At 41.7% G+C, this 20,465-nt stretch overlaps 1 protein-coding gene across 3 annotated transcripts in view; it reads right to left on the bottom strand.

Moving 5' to 3' along the window:
• abcc1 (ATP binding cassette subfamily C member 1 (ABCC1 blood group)) overlaps nt 1-20,465 on the bottom strand; it is a 108,877-nt gene that overhangs the window by 10,730 nt on the left and 77,682 nt on the right. For 2 of the 3 annotated variants that reach the window (XM_080207035.1, XM_080207036.1), the window contains 7 exons: nt 19,599-19,677; nt 16,680-16,821; nt 12,953-13,160; nt 9,920-10,230; nt 4,328-4,527; nt 3,946-4,072; nt 1,401-1,502 (listed from right to left, as the gene is read on the bottom strand). In XM_080207035.1, the coding sequence (XP_080063161.1) occupies nt 1,401-1,502; nt 3,946-4,072; nt 4,328-4,527; nt 9,920-10,230; nt 12,953-13,160; nt 16,680-16,821; nt 19,599-19,677 (1,169 nt within the window). Of the gene's footprint in view, nt 1-1,400; nt 1,503-3,945; nt 4,073-4,327; nt 4,528-9,919; nt 10,231-12,952; nt 13,161-16,679; nt 16,822-19,598; nt 19,678-20,465 lie in introns of those variants that run through there. The other variant, XM_080207037.1, reaches the window with a different exon arrangement.

The raw sequence follows: 20,465 nt of genomic DNA, 5'->3' as shown, positions 1-20,465 counted from the left end.
ACATGTTCCCACCTTCTCCTCTATGTCTCCTTCTAATACAGGTCACCAGAAGTAGCACCTCGCTACCTCCTTCAAAGTAGAAGATACTTCTATTCAAACTACTTGTTGATAAACTAGTTGGTAGGGATAATCAGGAAAGCCCACCTGTGCTACCATGGAGGTTTGACTGACTACATTTGATAGTATGTGTGCTGACAACAGCAATGCCTATCCCTGCATTCCGCCCACTGCCAGTGACGGAATCTCAATATGTGGTCCAAAATTGTCATTAAATGGACAACGGTCCATCAACAACCTGGATTTTCTTCCATACAAGAATTGATGGAATCTTTTTATCCCAAAATTAATTCCTGAGGCTTCTTTCTCAATTTTGGCTTTACTTGATGTTCAAAACATAAATAGGTCTCACTTCACCTGAAGCTACGATGTGAGAAACCAACACCATAGAGTGATGCGTCACACGCTAACTGCAGGGGTAGATTTGAATCAAAATGTGCTAGGATTCTGACTTGAGCAGTGTGCCTCCCGGGCTCACTTCAATCTACCCACTTCCACTTTTTATTTTGACACAGTAGCAAAGGTTTTAAAATGGTCACTAAATTGGGGACAAATCTCCTGTAACAATTTAGCTAATCCCAAGAAGGATCGACGCTGATTAATATTCTGAGGTGCAGGTGCCTCGGTAATAACTCTGAGCTTCAAAGAGGACTGACAAATTCACTTGAAATGAGTTACATGTCCTAAATATTCGGCTGAAGATTGGAAAATTCCCATTTGTCCTTTCAGACAGTTAATAATCCTCAATCTTCGTACAGTGATATCCAGGTTGCAAAGACGTTACTCCTCGTCTTTGCTAATAACAAGGATGTCATCCAGATAACACTGAACTCCGCTTAACCTGCTTAAGATTTGATCCATTCCTCTTTGGAACAAAGTAGTGAGGCCAAATGGTAATATTGTGTATCAAAATAGCTCTTTTGTGTGTCACAATCATCAGGAACTGTTCTGAATTGCCTTCAAGATGATGGTGATGAGCTATCTTCTTGAACGCTGCAGTCCCCAAAGTATAGGTACACCCACTGTGCTATTAGTGAGAGAAATCCAGGATTTTGACCCCAAACTGTAACCACCTGCAGCCAAGATCAAAGCTACTGCCCAACATCCAGGCATTGAATCTGTCGCTGTCAGGATTGTAGGAAATTTCATTTAATTGGAGGTCCTGCCATTATGGTTAGCAGGGCGTCTCTGTCACACTAAACCCCCCACCCCTGGTCTTATGCAAACAATCTGAATTCTATACGTTTATGTTTTGCAGGTCGAGACATCAAACTGAGTTTCCAAACCCAGGTCCTGCAATCCCAGAGGACAGATTGGTTTTAATTTTCTAATTTGAACCTTACCTCTTTGGGGGTATTGGAATACTGCTGCACTCTCTCCACTGCGACAATATTTGTTTCTACGTCAGAGGTCATGCGTACCAGCCAGTTTAATGTTGTTGTTATCTAAACAATAACGAGACATTCTTAGGGACATAGGAACAGGAGTGGATCACTTTGTACCTGTTTATCGTTCAGTTTGATTGTGGCTGATCTGAACCAATTGCATTTATTCCTGTCAAATCACAGAATCTCTACAGTGCAGAAGGAGGCCATTTGGCCCATCAAGTCTGCACAGACCACAATCCCACCCAGGCCCTATTCCCGTAGCCCCACATATTTACTCTATTAATCTCCCTGACACTAAGGGGTAATTTAGCATGGCCAATCAACCTAACCCACACATTTCTGGATTGTGGGAGGAAACCTGAGCACCCGGAGGAAACCCACGCAGACATGGGGAGAATGTGCAAACTCCCAACAGGCAGTAACTCAAGGTCGGAAGTGAACTCCAAGTCCCTGGTGCTGTGAAGTAGCAGTGCTAACCACTGTGCCATCACGCTGCCCATTTAACATCCTTTGATAAGTTTGCTAAACAAAAGTTCAGCAAACTGTGTTGATCTTCTGGGAAGCAGCAACTGCCCGATTTTACTGGGTATCTTTCTCATTGTCAAATGATAAATTAGTGGAAGTAGCTTCTAAAAGTAGAAATTTGAATCTACAACCATTAAGATGTGCATGAATCAAAGTAAATATAAATTCCAAGATGGTGCCAACATGGTACACAGTAAAATATTTTGCTCTCACTTTACTGACAAACTCAGTTGTGAGACAAAAATAATACAATCCATACAGTTGCTACAGAGAGGTAATCTCTCGAGATATTGTTACTGAAAGCTACCGTGTGACATTGAGTTTAAAATTTATTTATCGTTGTCACAAATAGGCTGAAATTAACACTGCAATGAAGTTACTGTGAAAATCCCCTAGTCGCCATACTCCGGTGTCTGTTCGGATACACAGAGGGAGAATTTAGCACGGCCAATTCACCCAAACCAGCAAGTCTTTCCGACTGCGGGAGGAAACCCCATACAGACACGGGGAGAATGTGCAGACTCCACGCAGGCAGTGACTCAAGCTGGGAATTGAACCCGGGTCCCTGGTGCTGTGAGGCAGCAGCGCTAACCACTGTGCCTCCGTGAATTGAGGATTTTATAAAACAAAGGATCCATCGGAATAGTCAGACTTTGCTTCAAGCCCGAAAGTAATTTCCATTTCAATTTGCAACTCCAAAAAGGTACAAAGAAATGTACCATTAGATTGGCTTAATGTAACAGCAAAGGGCAGGTATTTTGTGATGCGTCACCCACTTTCCACCCTCCAGGAAGCCCAATGGAATTGTCCTTCGCCTTGTCCATTTAGCAACCTCACAAGGATAGTCAAAAAGCTCGATTCTATTCGGGAAGAGCAGCTTGCCTGATTAGTACCTGTCAACAAGCTCATTATCCAGCCCCTCCTTCACTGGTACACCATGGCTGCAGTCACACTGACAGCAACCTCTACAATCAAGGACAAGAGCAGCAATGCTGTGGGAACACCAGTCACACCATCACCTCAAACCAATTAGAAATGGACAGCAAAAGTAGTCAACCACACCCCAGCCTAAGGTAAAATAAGGCAGGAAAAGTACAGCAAGTTAAACTAATCAGTGAAAAAGGGCAATGAAATGTTAAATTTGTTATTCATTCTTTGGATGTGGAAGTCACTGGCTAGGCCAACACTCATCATCCATTCTTAATTGCCCTTGAGAAGGTAGTAGTAAGCCGCGTTCTTGAACCGCTGCAGTCTACGTGATGTAGATATACCCACAGTGCTGTCTGAAAAAGTTCAGGATTTTGAGTGCGAAAGAGCAGCAATATATTTCCAAGTCAGGATGATGAGTGGCTTGGAGAGAAACTTGCAGTTGGCGGCATTCCTTTGCAACTGCTGTCATTGTCCTTCTGGGTGGTAGAGGTCACAGGTTTGGAATGTACTTTCAAAAGGTGTATCGCTGCAGTGCATGTTATAGATGGTACACACTGCTGCCACTGTGTGTCAGGGGTGGAGGGAGACAATGTTTAAGGTGGTGTTAATGAAATGGGCTGCTCCGTCGGGGATGGTGTCAAGCTTCTTGAATGTTGTTGGAGCCGCACCCATTCACTTCAGTTTCTGGTCAATGGTAACTGCCAAGATGTTGATGGTGGGGGATTCAGCACTGCTCATGCCATTGAATGTCAGGAGGAGATAATTAGTTTCTCTTTTGTTGGAGATGGTCATTGCCTGGCATTTGTCTGACATGAATGTTATTTGCTAGTTCAATTCCGACTGACTTCAGTTTTACTGGGGCTCCTTGATGTCACAATCAGTAAGTGCTTGCTGTTTTGATGTCAAGGGCAGTCATTACTCTAATTCTAGACATTTAGTGGAAACTACTACTGAAAAAATTAAGTCGGCCGTAATGGAGTTCGATTACAAAAGTTTATAATGACAACAGTCTAATTATTTAAAGGTAAAATATATTTCTCCATACCTGTAGAGCATATGATATAGATAACCCGACAATCCCTGGGCTGACACTATCTCTGTAAGCCACAGCAAACAGGGCAGCAAAAAGAACAATGCAATTGCCAACAAACTCCAGTCTCACAGCCAACCACCTGGTGGGATGTTAACAAGATAAAAATAGTTAATCTAATCATCGTGCGGTTGGTCAAACCAGCTCATTTGCTCCCTCAAGCAATTTGGAACATGCTTAGTTGGTGCAAGAATAATCAGCACCACTTACATTAAATTTGGTTTGACAATCAAGACTAATTGACTGAGCATTCAAGTGAATCCACTTTTAATGATTTCTGTGTTTCCAAAATAGAATGGTGCAAATGACCAAATGTAGAAATGTGTTGTTACATTACCTGTTGGCAACAATGCCGGGGTAATAAGCTTTCTGGTTTTCATCTACCCTGGAGTCATTCTGGTGTATAAAACGATCTTCTTCTCCAAACGCACGGATAACACTGACACCAAGCAGAGTTTCGTTGAAGTTTGAGAATACGGGTGACCGGCTGGCCGATTCCAACCTTTTCAACTGACGTGAGGTAGCCACATAGTATCTCTAAAAGCAGAAAAGGCATCAATGAACCTACAGGATTCTAACAGTCGCCAAAAAAAAAAGCCGCATTTTTAACACAACAAAATTAATCACCTCTCTTCCACAAACGCTCAGTCCAGATTTGCCACAAAACTCAGGGTGTAATAATAGACATGACTTCACACTTGCTATTGTCTAAACTCTCGACAAAACAGAGGCCTCTAGGCCTCAACACCTTCTCAACCAGAAACTACCAGCAACTATAAAGAACTAGAACGCAACTTATTATGCACTAACTAAAAACAGAATCCAAGCCAAAAGGCAGCAAAATCAAGACAGATTTTTCTTATTGACTTTGTTTGGTCTCATAATTAAAGTAAAGTTTATTTATTAGTGTCCCAAATAGGCTTACATTAACATTGCAATGAAGTTATTGTGCAAATTCCCTACTCGCCACACTCCGGCATCTGTTTGGGTACACAGAGACCTATTTTTGGACTGTAGGAGGAAACGGAGCACCCAGAGGAAACCCACACAGACACAGAGAGAACATGCAGACTCTGCACAAACAGTGACCCAAGCCAGGAATCGAACCCAGGTCCCTGGCGCTGTGAGACAGCAGTGCTAACCACTGTGCTACCGTGTCACTCATTATCCTCTCATCCATTGTCCCAGCTGTCCTCTATAGCGCTTAGTTAAACAATGCTCTTCATTTGTGTATCTTAATAGAAGTAACATACCATTAACACCAAGGATCCCTAACTGTTTCAATGACATCTTGTTAGCTATGACAGACCAGGAAAGAACGACAAATTTCTCCACTTGAACTCGCGTCAAACTTTCCTCTTTGATTTATTATTGTCACATATATTAACATACAGTGAAAGGTATTGTTTCCTGTGAGCTATACAAAGCATATTGTTCACAGAGAAGGAAAGGAGAGAGAGTACAGAAACGTAGTGTTACAGTCATAGCTAGGGTGTTGAGGAAGTTCAACTTGATGCAAGGCAAGTCCATTCAAAAGTCTGAGAGCAGCAGGGAAGAAGCCATCCTTGAGCTGGTCAGTTCGTGCCCTCAGGCTTTTGTATGTTTTTCCCAACGGAAGGAGATGGAAGAGAGAATGTCTGGGGTGCGTGGGGTTGTTAATTATGCTGGCTGCTTTTCCAAGGCAGTGGGAAGTGTAGACGGAGTCAATGGATGGGAGGCTGGTTTGTCTCTAATATTGCTTTATTTTAACTGCCCCCCCCCTCAGCCACCCCAATGTTTGAGCTGAAGTAATTCTCACATGCCTTTTTTTCTTTAAGCGTCCTGTCCAAATTGTTCACTTCACAGGCAAGAGGGCAACTGAAGTTATTCTTTGGTTAAAAAGCTGCTTCCCAGCTCTCCAAAACCTAGATTCTGAAGACTGAGAATGTTGTACCGACAATGTAACCAGGGCAACCTTTGATACTAATAAACAGACACTTTGCCAGTAATTCTATTAGCTGCAGCAGAGCGGAATCACACCCAGATCAGAAAACACTAGCAAAATATTGATACAGTAGGCTTTCTGGATCACTTTAAATAAACTCATCCATTGTCACTGCATCCTTCCCTCTCCAACCAAGCTACCACCACTGAAGTCAATTAATGCCTTGATACAAGCATTTGATAAATAAGTTTAAGTTTATTCATCAGTGTCACAAGTAAGGCTGCAATGGAGCTACTGTGGAATTCCCCTAGTGCCTGTTCGGGTCAATGCACCTGACCAGCATGTCTTCCAGAATGCGAGAGGAAGCCGGAGCACTTGGAGGAAAGCCACGCAAACATGGAGAGAACATGCAAACTCCACACAGTGACTCAAGCTGGGAATCGTACACGGGTCCCTGGCGCTGTGAAGCAGCAGTGCTGACCACTCTGCCACCCGTGCTGCCCCACTGTGCTACCGCAAATAGCAAGATATTGTGCAAGTATGTCCTTGTGCATGAGTCGCAAAAACCCAGCTTGCAGGTGCAGCAGGTGGTCAGGAAGGCGAATGGGATGCTGGCCTTCATAGCGAGGGGGATTGAATATAAAAGTAGGGAGGTCTTGCTGCAGCTGTATAGGGCATTGGTGAGGCCGCAGCTGGAGTACTGTGTGCAGTTTTGGGCGCCGCACCTGCGCAAGGATATTTTGGCCCTGGAGGGAGTGCAGAGGAGGTTTACTAGGCTGATACCGGAGTTGAGGGGATTGAGCTATGAGGAGAGGCTGAATAAACTAGGCTTGTACTCGTTAGAGTTTAGAAGAATGAGGGGAGATCTCATTGAGACGTATAAGATGATGAATGGGATGGATAGGATAGAGGTGGAGAGACTCTTCCCGCTCAAAAAAGACAGTAGGACTAGGGGGCACAGCCTCAAGATAAAGGGGAGGCGGTTTAGAACGGAGTTGAGGAGGAACTTCTTCACTCAAAGGGTGGTGAATCTCTGGAATTCTCTGCCCGTTGAAGTGGTGGAGGCTGCCTCGCTAAATATTTTTAAGAAGCGGGTTGATGGGTTCTTGATAAGAGAGGGGATTAAGGGTTATGGGGAGAGGGCGGGAAAGTGGAACTGAGCCACAACAGATCAGCCATGATCTTATTGAATGGCGGGGCAGGCTCGAAGGGCTAGATGGCCTACTCCTGCTCCTATTTCTTATGTTCTTATGTTCTTATGTCTCAGAGTAAACTCTTGTACAAGTATAAAATACACTTTACAGTCAGGGAGCAGATCACAAATGCAGCTAACTTGATGCCACTTACAGTTAAGTAATAAATGTATAAACTCTTTGGCATCTCTTTTGAAACCTGGTATTATTTGTCCATATGATCTCTGCAATTATTAAGTATTTAAAGAAACAGCTAAAACAAATTTAAAATTTCTTCCATATTATTGAGAGATACTGTGCACCATTTAAAATAATCATGTCAGTGTAATGTTTTCACATTATGTGTTTTGTTTTAAATTACACCAGCACTTTTGGAATTAATTATAAAGGGAAGTCACCCTCTCTTTAAACCAATTGCAGATAAACACAAGTCAAATAACCAGTGAACCCTGTACATTCTTAAAAGAACGAATAACATGCACCTCAATTCAAAATCACTTTCTCTGCTTCATACTCCAAACTGAAGATCAAATTTGGTGGCTTCTCTTTGGAAATCTCCAACATACGTGACAAAAATTCAAAGTGTATAAAAAAATTATTGAATATTCATTTGGATACGATTGTGAAATTAATTATTCCATGCATTAAGTGGAAAAATTAAATGGAAAAAAAAAGCACTGGATTTAGAATTTATCAGAATGTCGAATGCGATTTTTTAGAATCAAAGTATTTGTTTTCTTTCTACCCGTTTCAGAAAAATGTCTTCTTTCTTTAGGTCCAGCCTATGAAACCTAAGAATGTGACATATGTTATAAAATATATGACCTCTTACCAGCAGTACCCATATAAATGGGTGGAACGATACACAATCACAATTGCTACTGTAATTTCTTCATTAATGCAAAAGGTGGCAGCAAAAGGTGGCAAATGCTATTATGACCTTAAGGGAAGTGCCTAAATGTACAATCAGCAACAGGCCGGAGAACCTTAATGCAATTTAAACAGAGAATTGCAACACAATTCCTTATTCTAAATCTGTCAATAATTATAAAATATTTTCCCACAGCACATTTATTTAGGATGAGCAAGCAGTTTAAGCTCAACTTGATTCTTCAAATTATAGAATCATAGAATCCCTGCAATGCAGGGAGGGGCCATTTGGCCCATCGAGTCTGTGCCAATCACAATCCCACCCAGGCCCATAACCCCATGCATTGGCCCTAGCTAGACCCCTAACAAGAAGGGGGAACTTAGCACGGCCAATCCAGCTAACCCACATATCTTTGGACAGTGGGAGTAAACCGGAGCACCTGGAGGAAACCCATGCAGACTCAGGGAGAACGTGCAGACTCCACATAGACAGTGACCCAAGCCGTGAGTCGAATCCGGGTCCCTGGCACTGTCAGGCACCCAAATTGAACTGTATTCACAGTTTTGGATCATAAACATTCAATTAACATCTGTATTTTAATCAGCAACATGCATATGCAGTCATGGGAGTAAACATCACTGGATACCACCGTTGGTTAATAGTTAATCTAGTTAGAACTAACTAGCATTATTTAATGTTATATATTAAATAATCAGGACCAGCAGAAACAAAGCAGCCAGTGGTGCACAATCCTGATATCATGCAGTTGATGGTGCACATTACTTTTGCTTTTCAATATCCACCAGAATGAGGGGCATTAATTTAATAATAACTTGTAAAAACTTAGCACAATTTTTTCCAATAATTTTATGGAGACTTTAAAAATTTTGTTCTCTATTTATGCCTTTAATAAGAATACCAACAGGTTTGTTTGCAGCAGATTGAAGACTTGAAGACAGTCTGTGATTTATTACTGTGATCAATATTTTTACTAGTCTTTTTAGACTTCAAAATCAAATTTTAGAAAATTATGTTGTTGAACTACAAATGCCACAGGATGAACTGAATTACTTTGCTGTACTACTAGGAACGTGTGGAGGCTTTGGAGAGGGTACAGAAAAGATTTACCAGGATGTTGCCTGGTACGGAAGGCATTAGCTACGAGGAGAGGTTGGAGAAACTTGGTTTGTTCTCACTGGAATGACGGAGGTTGAGGGGCAACCTAATAGAAGTCTACAAGATTATGAGGCATGCAGAGTGGATAGTCAGAAGCTTTTTCCTAGGGTGGAAGAGTCAATTACTCTTAATTTAAGGTGTGAGGGACAAGGTTTAAAGGAGACGTACAAGGCAAGTTTTTTTTAAACACAGTAGTGGGTGCTTGGAACCTGCTGCCACGGGAGGTAGTGGAAACAGATACAATAGTGAGTTTTAAGGGGCATCTTGAAAAATACATGAATGGGATGGGAATAGAGGGATATGATCCCCAGAAGGATAGGGGTTTTAGTTCAGACAGACAGAATGGTCAGTGCAGGCTTGGAGGGCCGAAGGGCCTGTGCCTGGGCTCTAACTTTCTTTGTTCACATAACAAACACCTCACATTCCATTGCCTCACGACCACTCAGCAATCAGGGAATTTCCTCTTCTGAACAGCTTTCACTTGTGGAACAATTTACCTGGCATTCCAAATTCCAGTGACGTTAATCTACCGGAGTCTCCTAATGATCATTGTTTATAAATGCCCACACTAAAGCAGAATCTACACTTGCAGCAGCTACAGAACATTACTGACCCGAGCACAAAAAAAATGATCTGAGAGTCTCAGCAGAAAAGTAAATTTATACCAGTATAATTAATAACCAGACAGGAAAATTAAACTGAGTAATCTTGAAGAATGATTCCTATAAAATTTTTATGAAGCAGAACAATCTCACTAATACTGACCTGTACAAATATGTAGATAAATCCCAAGGGTGGAATGATCACCGCCGCTATTGGAGTTGCCACGAGAATCACCGTGCAAGAAACCAGAACATTAAACAGCGATCCCAAAAACATTTTAATCACCATCGGAATTACAGTGTCTATGGTATCAATGTCTTTGGAGAAGCGGTTTACCAAATTCCCACTCGGTGTTCGCTCAAAAAAGCTCATTGGAGACATCAGGATATCAAACAGCAGGTGATCGTGGAGCCAGCGCGAAGCCCATATCCCCCCCACGCTCATTATCGCTGACGACAAGAGAACAAAAAGACCTGCAACATTTTAACACAAGTTTAGTTCCAGACCGACAAGCAGCAGCAACACCAAAAGTTAGTTGAACACCTTTAATGTGGAAATGCAACCTTCAGGATTTCAGAGAGGAAGGGAAAGGAAAGGACAAACAGAGGACACAATATTCACTCAAAGGGCCGTGTGTGCCTGGAACAAGATTGTAATAGAGGCGGGTACAATTTTGTCCTTTAAAAAAGTATTTAGACAGTTACATGGGTAAAATGGGTACAGAGGGCCAAATGCGGGCAACTGGGACTAGCTTAGGGGTTAACAAAAAGGATAGCATGGACAAGTTGGGTCGAAGGGCCTGTTTCCATGCTGTAAACCTCTATGACTATTAGGCGATGTAAGCAAAAGCTTGGTCAAATAGATGGGTCTTAAAAGGAGGGGGAAACATTTAAGGCAGTGAATTATGTAAAGCTAGAGAACGTGACACAGAGATGGGGACACACACACACACACACGTCAAACAGCATCTAATACAAAAGAGGACAGACTTCTGAATGTCAAGTTAATGAAGCATTTGAGGTCAGCTAGCAGAGCGGTGGACTAACTCAAGTCAGGATGACAAAGGCACGAATAACAGTTTACATGACAAATGGGCAGGGAAAGGGGGAAAGAAGGGGAAGCAACATTTTGGAGATGGGCTGAGGTAGATATGAAGGCAGGTCACGTTATCACGATGAAGCCACACTTCATGCTTGAGAGAATGGGATTAGAAGCTAAAACTGGGATCAAATATGACACTGGGCTGGGGCTGTCAACAAGAACAGTTCTTCCAAAGGCAGTGGCCACGACTGGCACTTGTAACCAGAGACAAAAACAACTTTGATCACTAATGTCGTTCAAGATTTAGTTACCCCGAGGGCAGGCAGAGGGAGGGAAGAAGCAGAGGCAATCAAGTGCAAAGTCCCTTTCTTGGCGATAAACAAATTCATGAGCTCCTCAAGAGGAGCAGATGGATCAAATGGTTTAAGGAGGTGGATGGTTTCGCAGAAAGAAAGCTAGTGGTTACCTCTGTTCTTGGGGATTATCCTAGGGTAGCATGCAGTTTAGGCAAAGAAAAGGGGTCAGCAGAACGTGATATGGTTTACCCAAATTTGGTGATGAATGGTTAAGCAAGCTGAGTGCCATATATGGTCACGTTCACATCCCTTGGACATGTGCAAAGGCAAGGGTCACCAGGGGGAACAAGTGGGAGAGAAGCTGTGAAAGCCTTCCTCGGGAAAAGATGAAGGATGGAGCTAAGGAGGAGGATATGATTGAGCAAGCAAACAGCTGCCACAAAGGAAGGGAAACCAAAGGTCAGGTGGTTGGCAGATGTTAAGTCTCAACTGTCATTTATATTAATGATTTGGATGAGAATTTAGGAGGCATGATTAGCAAGTTTGCAGATGACACCAAGATTGTGGCATAGTGAATAGTAAAGAAAATTATCTCAGATTGCAATGGGATCTTGATCAATTGGGCCAGTGGACTAACAAATGGCAGATGGAGTTTAATTTAGATAAATGCGAGGTGATGCATTTTGATTGATTGAACCAGGGCAGGACTTACTCAGTTAATGGTAGGGCACTGGGGAGAGTTACAGAACAAAGAGATGAAGGGATACATATTCATAGCTCATCGAAGGTGGAGTCACAGGTGGACAGAGTGCTGAAGGCAGCTTTCGACATACTTGTTTCATTGGTCAAAATGCTGAAAACAAGAATTGGGCCATCTTGTTGTACAAGACATTGGTTGGACCACACTTGGAATACTGTGTGCAATTCTGGTCACCCTAAAATGAAAGGATATTATTAAACTAGAAAGAGTGCAGAAAAGATTTACTAGGATGTTACCGAGACTTGATGGATTGAGCTATAAGGAGAGGCTGGGTATACTGGGATATTTTTCTCTGGAGCGTAGAAGGCTTATGGGTGAGCTTAGAGTTCTCCCAAAGGTAGGGAAGTCTGAAGCTAGTGGGCATAAGTTTAAGGTGAGAGGGGAGAGACACAAAAAAAGGGGCAATTGTTTCACACAGAGAGCAGTGAGTGACTGGAACAAGCTGCAAGAGGTAGTAATAGAGGCGGATACAATTTTGCCTTTTAAAAAGCATTTAGACAGTTACATGGGTAAGATGGGTATAGCGGGATATGGGCCAAGCGTGGCAATTGGGACTAGCTTGGTCATTTAAAAAAAAGGGTGGCATGGACAAGTTGGGCTGAAGGTCCTGTTTCCATGCTGTAAACCTCTATGATTTTAATGACAGCTAACTTGTGCCAGGGAGGGTGTTGTAGAGGGGAGAATGCAGTTGAAGAATTACAAAAAAGTTCAGAGTTAAACAGCACCTATTTTCCACTATAACTCCATTCAACAGATTTGAACAACATCTACGATCATGATGCCAACTCAATACAAGACCGCATTCACATCACTATTTGGGAGAATGTAAAACTGCTACTTCCAGTTTTACACACAAACTAAAGCCAATGACTTCAGCAATCCATAACAAAATTTTAACAGGTGTTACAAACAGAATCCATGCCTTCAGAGCAACACATTTATCAAAAGAAACTGCTTACACAGCAGCTGCAATAATCCAATTGTCATCCAAATGCCCGGATTATAAAACACACAATGGTTCTCGAAACATTTTCAGAAGCAGTAACTTTTTCATCTTGTTTCACATTAATGTTGCAAATCAAAGTCATTCTTACAAACCTTGAGTTATTCCAAGTGCACCATACACTCCCAGCCTGAGTGAAGTATGTTGTTGGGTCCCATTAACAACTGGATCATCTGTCCATAAACTCAACCAGTAATTAGAGGATAAAGAAGCTACGTGTTGGCACAGGTAGAATAGAACAATGCAGAAAGAAATGCAGGTTCCAATTGCTTTCATATATGACCAGAAAACAGAGAATTTCACCTGAATTTAAAGAAACAATGAGAAAGATCAGAATTACATGCAAACAGATCATCAAATTGTGACAGAATGCAAAGCCACATGATAAATGCTGCTCACGTCACAACTTTGAGGTCAGTGGTCCACACCCCACGCTGACAAATACCAAGTGTGTATAAGTAATTTTAATAGCGTTTGGCTTTGCTCCTCAACGAGATGACAATGTAATATCTCAACTTCAAGAAAAAACTGCTGTCACTATCACAGCACAAATCCAACGAAACAAAATTGACCTGCACATCCCCACATAAGTTGCTCATGTCAATTTTATTGCCATATATGGCACCTTAAAGTCAATCTGATCCAAACAGACTAATATTTCCTTCCCAAGGAACAAAAACAAAACAAAGAAATGTATTCTGTTTCCAAAAGAGAAAATGCTAGAAAATCTCAGCAGATTTATCCACCGCAAAAAAAGAGCTGACGTTTCGAGTCCAGATGACCCAAAAGGGTCAACTCTTCTCTCTCCTATAGATGCTGCCAGACCTGCTGAGATTTTCCAGCATTTTCTCTTTTGGTTTCAGATTCCCATACCTGCAGTAATTTGCTTTCATCCAATGTATTCTGATTTTTCATTCATGTGGCTGTTGCCAGCAGAGACAGCATTTCTCTCTATTCAACAGTTGCTCTTGGCTTTTACAAAAAGGTAAAACTATGACAACTGCACGGTTCCATTCGAGAAACATTGCAGTTGGCAAAGGGTTCCTCAATCCAGTCTTAGAGTGATTTAAACGAACTAAGAGGTTCCAAATCTTACATAAACATTAGCTTTAAGTTGAGCTTTTGAAGGCTTCAATTTGGGTTACTGCCTTGTTGAAATTCTGATTGCAGTCAAGCACTTACTTCACGGCTCTTGATCAACTCGATTTTACACGAGTAAATAGGGAAAGTGTTAAACGGAGAGAGAGTGGGACAGCAGTAATGACAGGAGATTCTATCATAAGGGGGACAGATAGGTGTTGCTGCGACTGCAGGTATGACACTTGGATGGCATGTTGCCTGTATGCTGCCAGAGTCCAAGCTGTCACTGAGCAGCTGCAGGACATTCAGAAGGGAGAAGATGAACAGCCAGAGATCATGGTCCATGTCAGTGCCAAAAATACAATTAGAAAGAGGGATGAGGTCTGATAAGCACAGTGTAGGGAGCTAGGAAATGAATTATAAAACAGGACCTCCCAGTGTCACACGCTAGCGACAGCAGGGAAAGGAGAGTTGACCAGGTGACTGTGTGACGGGAGAGATGGTGTGGGAGGGAGGGATTTAGATTCCTGAGAAATTAGGACCAATTCTGGAGAAGATGGGACCTGTACATGCAAGAACTAGGGCATACCAAACTGCAAAGGCTGGTGGCAAGCTGGAGGATTGAGAGAATTAAAAAGGCTCAGCAAAACGCTACTAAAAATAGAATCAAAAGAGCCAAGGTGAGCTATGAAAGGAAACTAGCAAAAAAACAAACTCATACCTTCTGTAAGTACATAAGGAGGAAGAAAATAGCTAAAGTAAATGAATAGTGAGAAAGGACATTGGTTCAGAACATGCAGATGAAGAATCCATCTGGGTTGTTGCTATAGAGCAACAACAGACAGGAAACAGTAGTGGGAATTGTCCATAGGCCTCTGAACAGTATTAGCAAGATAAGAAACAGTATTAAACTAGAAAGAGATGTATGCAACAAGGGTGCCCCAGTAATCATGGGTGACTTCAATCTACCAACAGACTGGTCAAATCGAATTAGCAATAATACTGGGATGGATAAATTCCTGGAGATGTACAGGACAGTTTTTATTTTAAAACCAGTATGTTGATGAACCAACCAGGGAACAGACCATCCTAGATTTTGTATTGTGCAGGGTCCTTTAGGGAAGAGTGACCACAAAATGGGATTCTTCATTGGAATAGATAGTGAAGTAGTCCAATCCACAATTAGAGTCCTAAATTTAAACAAAGTACGAAGGTACAAGAGGTAAGTTGGCCAAGATAAGTTGGGTAACTTCATTGAAAGGCATTACAGTGGAGAGACAATGGTTAAATTTTAAGGATTGAATATATATATGCAGAGCAACAGTAATTATTCCTTTCTTGCACAAAACACAGACAAAGTGACTCAACCATAGCTAACAAAAGAAATTAAGGCTAGTACGAGATCCAAAGAGGAGTCATGCAAAGTTGCTCGTAGCAAGCCTGAGAGTTGGGTGGAGTTCAGAATTCAGCAAAGGAGGGGAAAATTAGAATACGAGAATAAGCTTGCAAAGAACATAAAAGTGAATTGTAAAATGTTCTAGAAACATGCGTTAAAAGATAATTGAAGCCAGTCCAAAATGGGAGAATAGATAATGGAGAACAAGAAATGGCAGAGCAATTAAACAACTACTTTAGTTCTGTCTTCACAGAAGAAGACACAAATAACTTCACAAAAATGCTAAGGAATCAAGGGTCTAATGAGGAAGAGGAATTGAAGGAAATTATTTTTATAAATAGTGCTGGAGGAGTTAACAGGGAAGCTGAAAGTTGATAAATCCCCAGGGCAGCACAGTGGTTGGCATTGCTATCTCACAGCACTAGGGGCCCAGGTTCGATTCCCAGCTTGGGTCACTGTCTGTGTGCAGAGTTTGCATGTTCTCCTCACGTCAATGTGCAGGTTAGGTGGATTGGCCAGGGTAAATTGCCCCATAGTGTCAGGGGGACTAGCTAGCGTAAATGCACAGGGTTATGGGAATAGGGCCTGGGTGGGATTGTGACTGGTGCAAACTCGAAGGGCCAAATGGCTTCCTTCAGCATTGTAGGATCTTATGATACAATAATCTATACCCCTAGGTACTAAAGGAGGTGGCCTTGGAAATAGTGAATGCTTCGGATGTCATCTGGGACAGGGGCTGATTTTCATGGAGCGAGTCTGACCCAGATCTCAGAGTATCTACTCATGATGTCACTCGGTCCCTGCGAATAATTTTTCCATCTGTTTCAGCCAACATAAACTCGTGAAAGAGAAACCAGATCTCCATTTACAGGAACTTCTAAGCTCAATCATAAAAATATGAGCACATATGTAATATAGCCCATGAGGTAAACATTAGCCAAGTCAGCAAAATGTTTAGTTTCCACCGCATTAACTTTACGCAGTTGAAAGAATATGAAGCCGAGTTACGTATATCTGAAGTAAACACTGCTTTTCAAGTTTATAATAAAATAAATGGCTTCTCTTCCTAAGTAAATGCTGAGATCACTGACCTATATCTTTCTTGCTAGCGTAGACTATTTGACATTCCAATCAACAAGTATCACTGACAGCATGATCAGGTGTTCATGGATTAGGCAGCATTTCCCACAAAACGTTGGAAGTGGGTGGTGGACAGAAGCTTAAAACGATGGCAATTTTTCAAAAACATCCATAAATTGTGTAGCAACTAAAATAGCATTTAATTGGAAGTCCTTCGCTCACTGATTACAGGCAAGTCAGATGTAAAGATTTATGCATTCCCTTACTCTACCAGTCAGAGCTTTGTCAGCTTCTGTCAATTTCACACCAGCTGTTTGCTTTGCTTTCTCTTTGGCATCTGGTAAGTTTGCGTTTTTCTGTGAAGATGCTGCCTCCTCTTCATTAGGAACTGGGCTTGATTTATTCATTCTATAATTATCAAGAGAGAACAAAACAGTGAAATACCGCAGCATTTTCCTTTGGTCATCTGTAGTTAGTAATGAAGGGTTTGGCTGAACTTAATGTAATAGAAATATCAGGAAGTTGTGATTCTAAACCTCCCTGGGTCCCCAATGTTGCACAGAGTTACTTTTACAGAATCATTCACACTCCAAGGTTTGCAAGATATGGCTCAAATTAATCTTAGTCCAAACTTTTCCTCTTTCGGTTGCAAACTTATGCAAGAGTCAATATCTGGAATATACTTTGCTTTTAAAAAAATATAGAGTAACATTTATTATCACTTTTTATTAGCCCGTACATAGAGAACTTCTCTAAGTGTCAACCTTGCCTTATACACCAGTATCTTTGGCTTCCCTGGGGAATTCTATAGTATAATGCTATCAAAATGGATGATAAGAGATTATGGCCAGGATTCCCCCAGCTACTCGAGAAAGATGTTGGAATTTTTACTCAAAGTTGCATAAGAAAAACATGTAGAAACCAGGAATTTCAAAAGGGAAGGTCATGCCTTTCATCATTGTTGAAATCTTTGAAGAAAGCAGACAAGGATAATGCAGTAGATTAGCTTTCAATTTGCTTTCAGTGAGATTCATAGCTCAGGTCAGATCATGTTCAGAGAACAAGTAACAGAATGGACAGCGAATATAAAATGGAGTAGAGAGTAAAGGTAGTTATTTAGATTGGTAATAGGTGAGAAGTGGTACTGCACAGGATCACTGCTAAGACCACTGCTGTTCACTTTATACATCAATGATTTGGACTCGAAAATTGGAAGTGGAATATCAAAATTTGCCAGTGGGTCAATGACAACCCTAAGGAAGGCTGCCAAAAAATACAAGAAAACAAAGTTGCAGAGTGGATATTTAAATAGTGAATGAATTTTATTACAGAATAGTCATTGAAAATGCTACAGTGCAGAAGGAGGCCATTTGGCCCACTGAGTCTGCACCAACAGCAATCCAACTTAGGCCTTATCCCTGAAACCCCACGAATTTACCCCGCTAATGCCTCTAACACACACTTCCCAAGACACTCAAGGGCAATTTAGCACGGCCAATCAACCTAATCTGCACATCTTTGGGACTGTGGGAGAAAACCAGAGCACCCGGAGGAAACGCATGCAGACACGGGGAGAACGTGGAAACTCCACACAGACAGTGGCCCATGCCAGGAATTGAGCCCGGGTCCCTGGAGCGGTGAGGCAGCAGTGCCCAGCACCGTGCCATCATGAGGCAGCACAGTTCGATAGGAATAATGAAAGGAGTATGGCCTATTCCTTGGAAAGCAAAGGCCCAATTCTGTACAAGTAGGTCAAAATTAGTAAGGCCACAAAGGGATTTAGGGATACAGATCCTCAAATCATTAAAAGTAGCCCACAAAAGTTGACAAAGAGAAAGCAGTAGCGTATTATCACTGGACTAATAATCCAGGCACCTGGGGCAAGATCTGGAGACCTGGGTTCAATTCGCACATTGAATACACTTGCAATTAAAAGTTTAGTGAAACCATGAAAACATTGCTGATTATCATAAAAACCCATCTGGTTCATTAATGCCCTTTAGAAAGGAAAATCTACCACCCTTACTGACATGTGAAGTAATGTGGTTGACTCTCAAATGCCTCTCTGAAATAGAGGGCAGTTAGGGATGGGCAATAAATGCAGGCCCAGCCAATGATGCCCATGTCCCACAAAATAAATTTAAAATTTACAAAATTGCAAATAAGGCAACAAAGGTAATTCAGAAGCAGAGAACTTATGTTCAAACCTATAATGGAGCCTTGGTTAGACCACAGTAGTTTGCACAGTTCTGGTCTCCACATTACAAAGATTTAGAAGCAGTGGAGAAAGGGATTCACAAAGAGCTGAGAGGGTGCAACCATTCAGAAAGACTGAAAAGACTGGGGTTCTTTGCTCTGGAGAAAGAACATTCAGAGATCACATGGTAGGGGTCTTTAAAACTATGGAGGGCTTCTAAAAGGTAAAAGTTGAAAAGATGTCTTCAACTGGAGGGAGTGGAATTCATTTATACAAGGTGTGTCACTGATAAATCATATCAACATATTTCTTTACTTAGGATGGGACTCACTCTTACATGGAATGGTTGAGGTGAATAACATAGGTAAAGTTTAAGGGAAGCTAGGTGAATAAATGAGGAAGAAATAAATGGAAGAATATGACAATAGGGTGAGAATAAAGTGGAAGAGGCTCTTGTGCGACACAAACACTGACAGATCCATAATATAAAGTCTGCTTCTGGCAGTAAATGCCATGTAATGCCGATTGATTCGAGTGGTCTATTGACTCGGAGATCTTGGTGTTCTTTCATCAATGTTTTTATTTGTTACATTTTATAATTTTTTAAAATTTTGTTATACTGCAGACTTTTGTGGAGTCACGTTTCGGAAGGCATTCATACCAGGTCTGCTGGTTCATTACATTACATGGTGTAAAACAAATTGGTAGATTAGATATTTCACACAATTAGTGACGATTCATTATATTTCAACATATTTTTCAAAGATTGTGGCCAGGATTCTCCAGCTGTTCACGCCAGTGGGGTTTTCCGGTTCTGCCGGCGGCGCACCCCTGCCCGCAGGTTTCCCTCCAGCATAGGGTGACAGCGGCAGGACCAGGGAATCCCACCACGAGCAAACAACGCGCCACAGGGAAACACGCAACCAGAGAACCTTGCCCTGTTTGTTGCAGCAAACGACGGAAGCTCAAATTTGTGGAGCAATCATACCTTAGGGGAGAATTTTCTGATGTCCTGCGTGAACTAACATGGTTCTGATCCTGTTCCGTTCCTGCTGGGTCATCAAACTCTAAACCATGAAAAAATTTAAAAATGATACATTTAGTATTACCCATTGAGGAAGGTGCCAGAAGAACAATTATGGTAATATTTTATGAGCCTAAAACACAGCAATGGTATCCGTTTAACAACATTTACCAGCATCAATCTACAGGCTGAAATCATTTCTCAATGTTGTCATAGTTTTATGACATGAATTAAAGCAACATTCAGGTACACACCTGAGTATACAAACAGCACTGCTTAAAGTAAAGATTTATTTATTAGTCACAAGTAGGCTCACATTCACACTGCAACGAAGTTGCTGTGGAAATCCCCTAATTGCTACACTCCAGTGCCTGTTTGGGTACACTGGAGGAGAATTTTGCATGGCCAATCCACCTAAAATGCACGTCTTTGGATTGTGGGAGGGAACTGGAGCACCTGGAGGAAACCCATGCAGACACAGGGAGAACATGCAGGCTCCACAGCTACCCAAGCTGGGAATCGAACACAGGTCCCTGGCACAATGAGGCAGCAGTGCTAACTACTGTGCCACCATACTGCTTAATTATCTAAGAAACATTTACCTAAAGAATCAGCCATCGGTCTACTGAATAAATAAAGTGGATATCAAATTTACTAGGTTCCAAAATGGAGCGTGTGCAATGAATATCATATATATTAGTGAATCTACTTTTAGCCAAACCTTTGGCCCAGTAAACACTGTGTTGATAATCATGGGGTCAAATGAGCAGGCAGGAGCATTCCACGCAGGACTCAGGAAATGAAAATGAGAAGCATACGTGCGTCAGTCTC

Source organism: Carcharhinus amblyrhynchos, chromosome 18, assembly GCF_965287045.1.
Source record: "Carcharhinus amblyrhynchos chromosome 18, sCarAmb.v2.hapA, whole genome shotgun sequence".
Classification (NCBI taxonomy): Eukaryota; Metazoa; Chordata; class Chondrichthyes; order Carcharhiniformes; family Carcharhinidae; genus Carcharhinus; species Carcharhinus amblyrhynchos.
The sequence above is the reverse complement of the archived record's forward strand: the minus strand, read 5'-3'. Positions and strand labels throughout refer to the sequence as shown.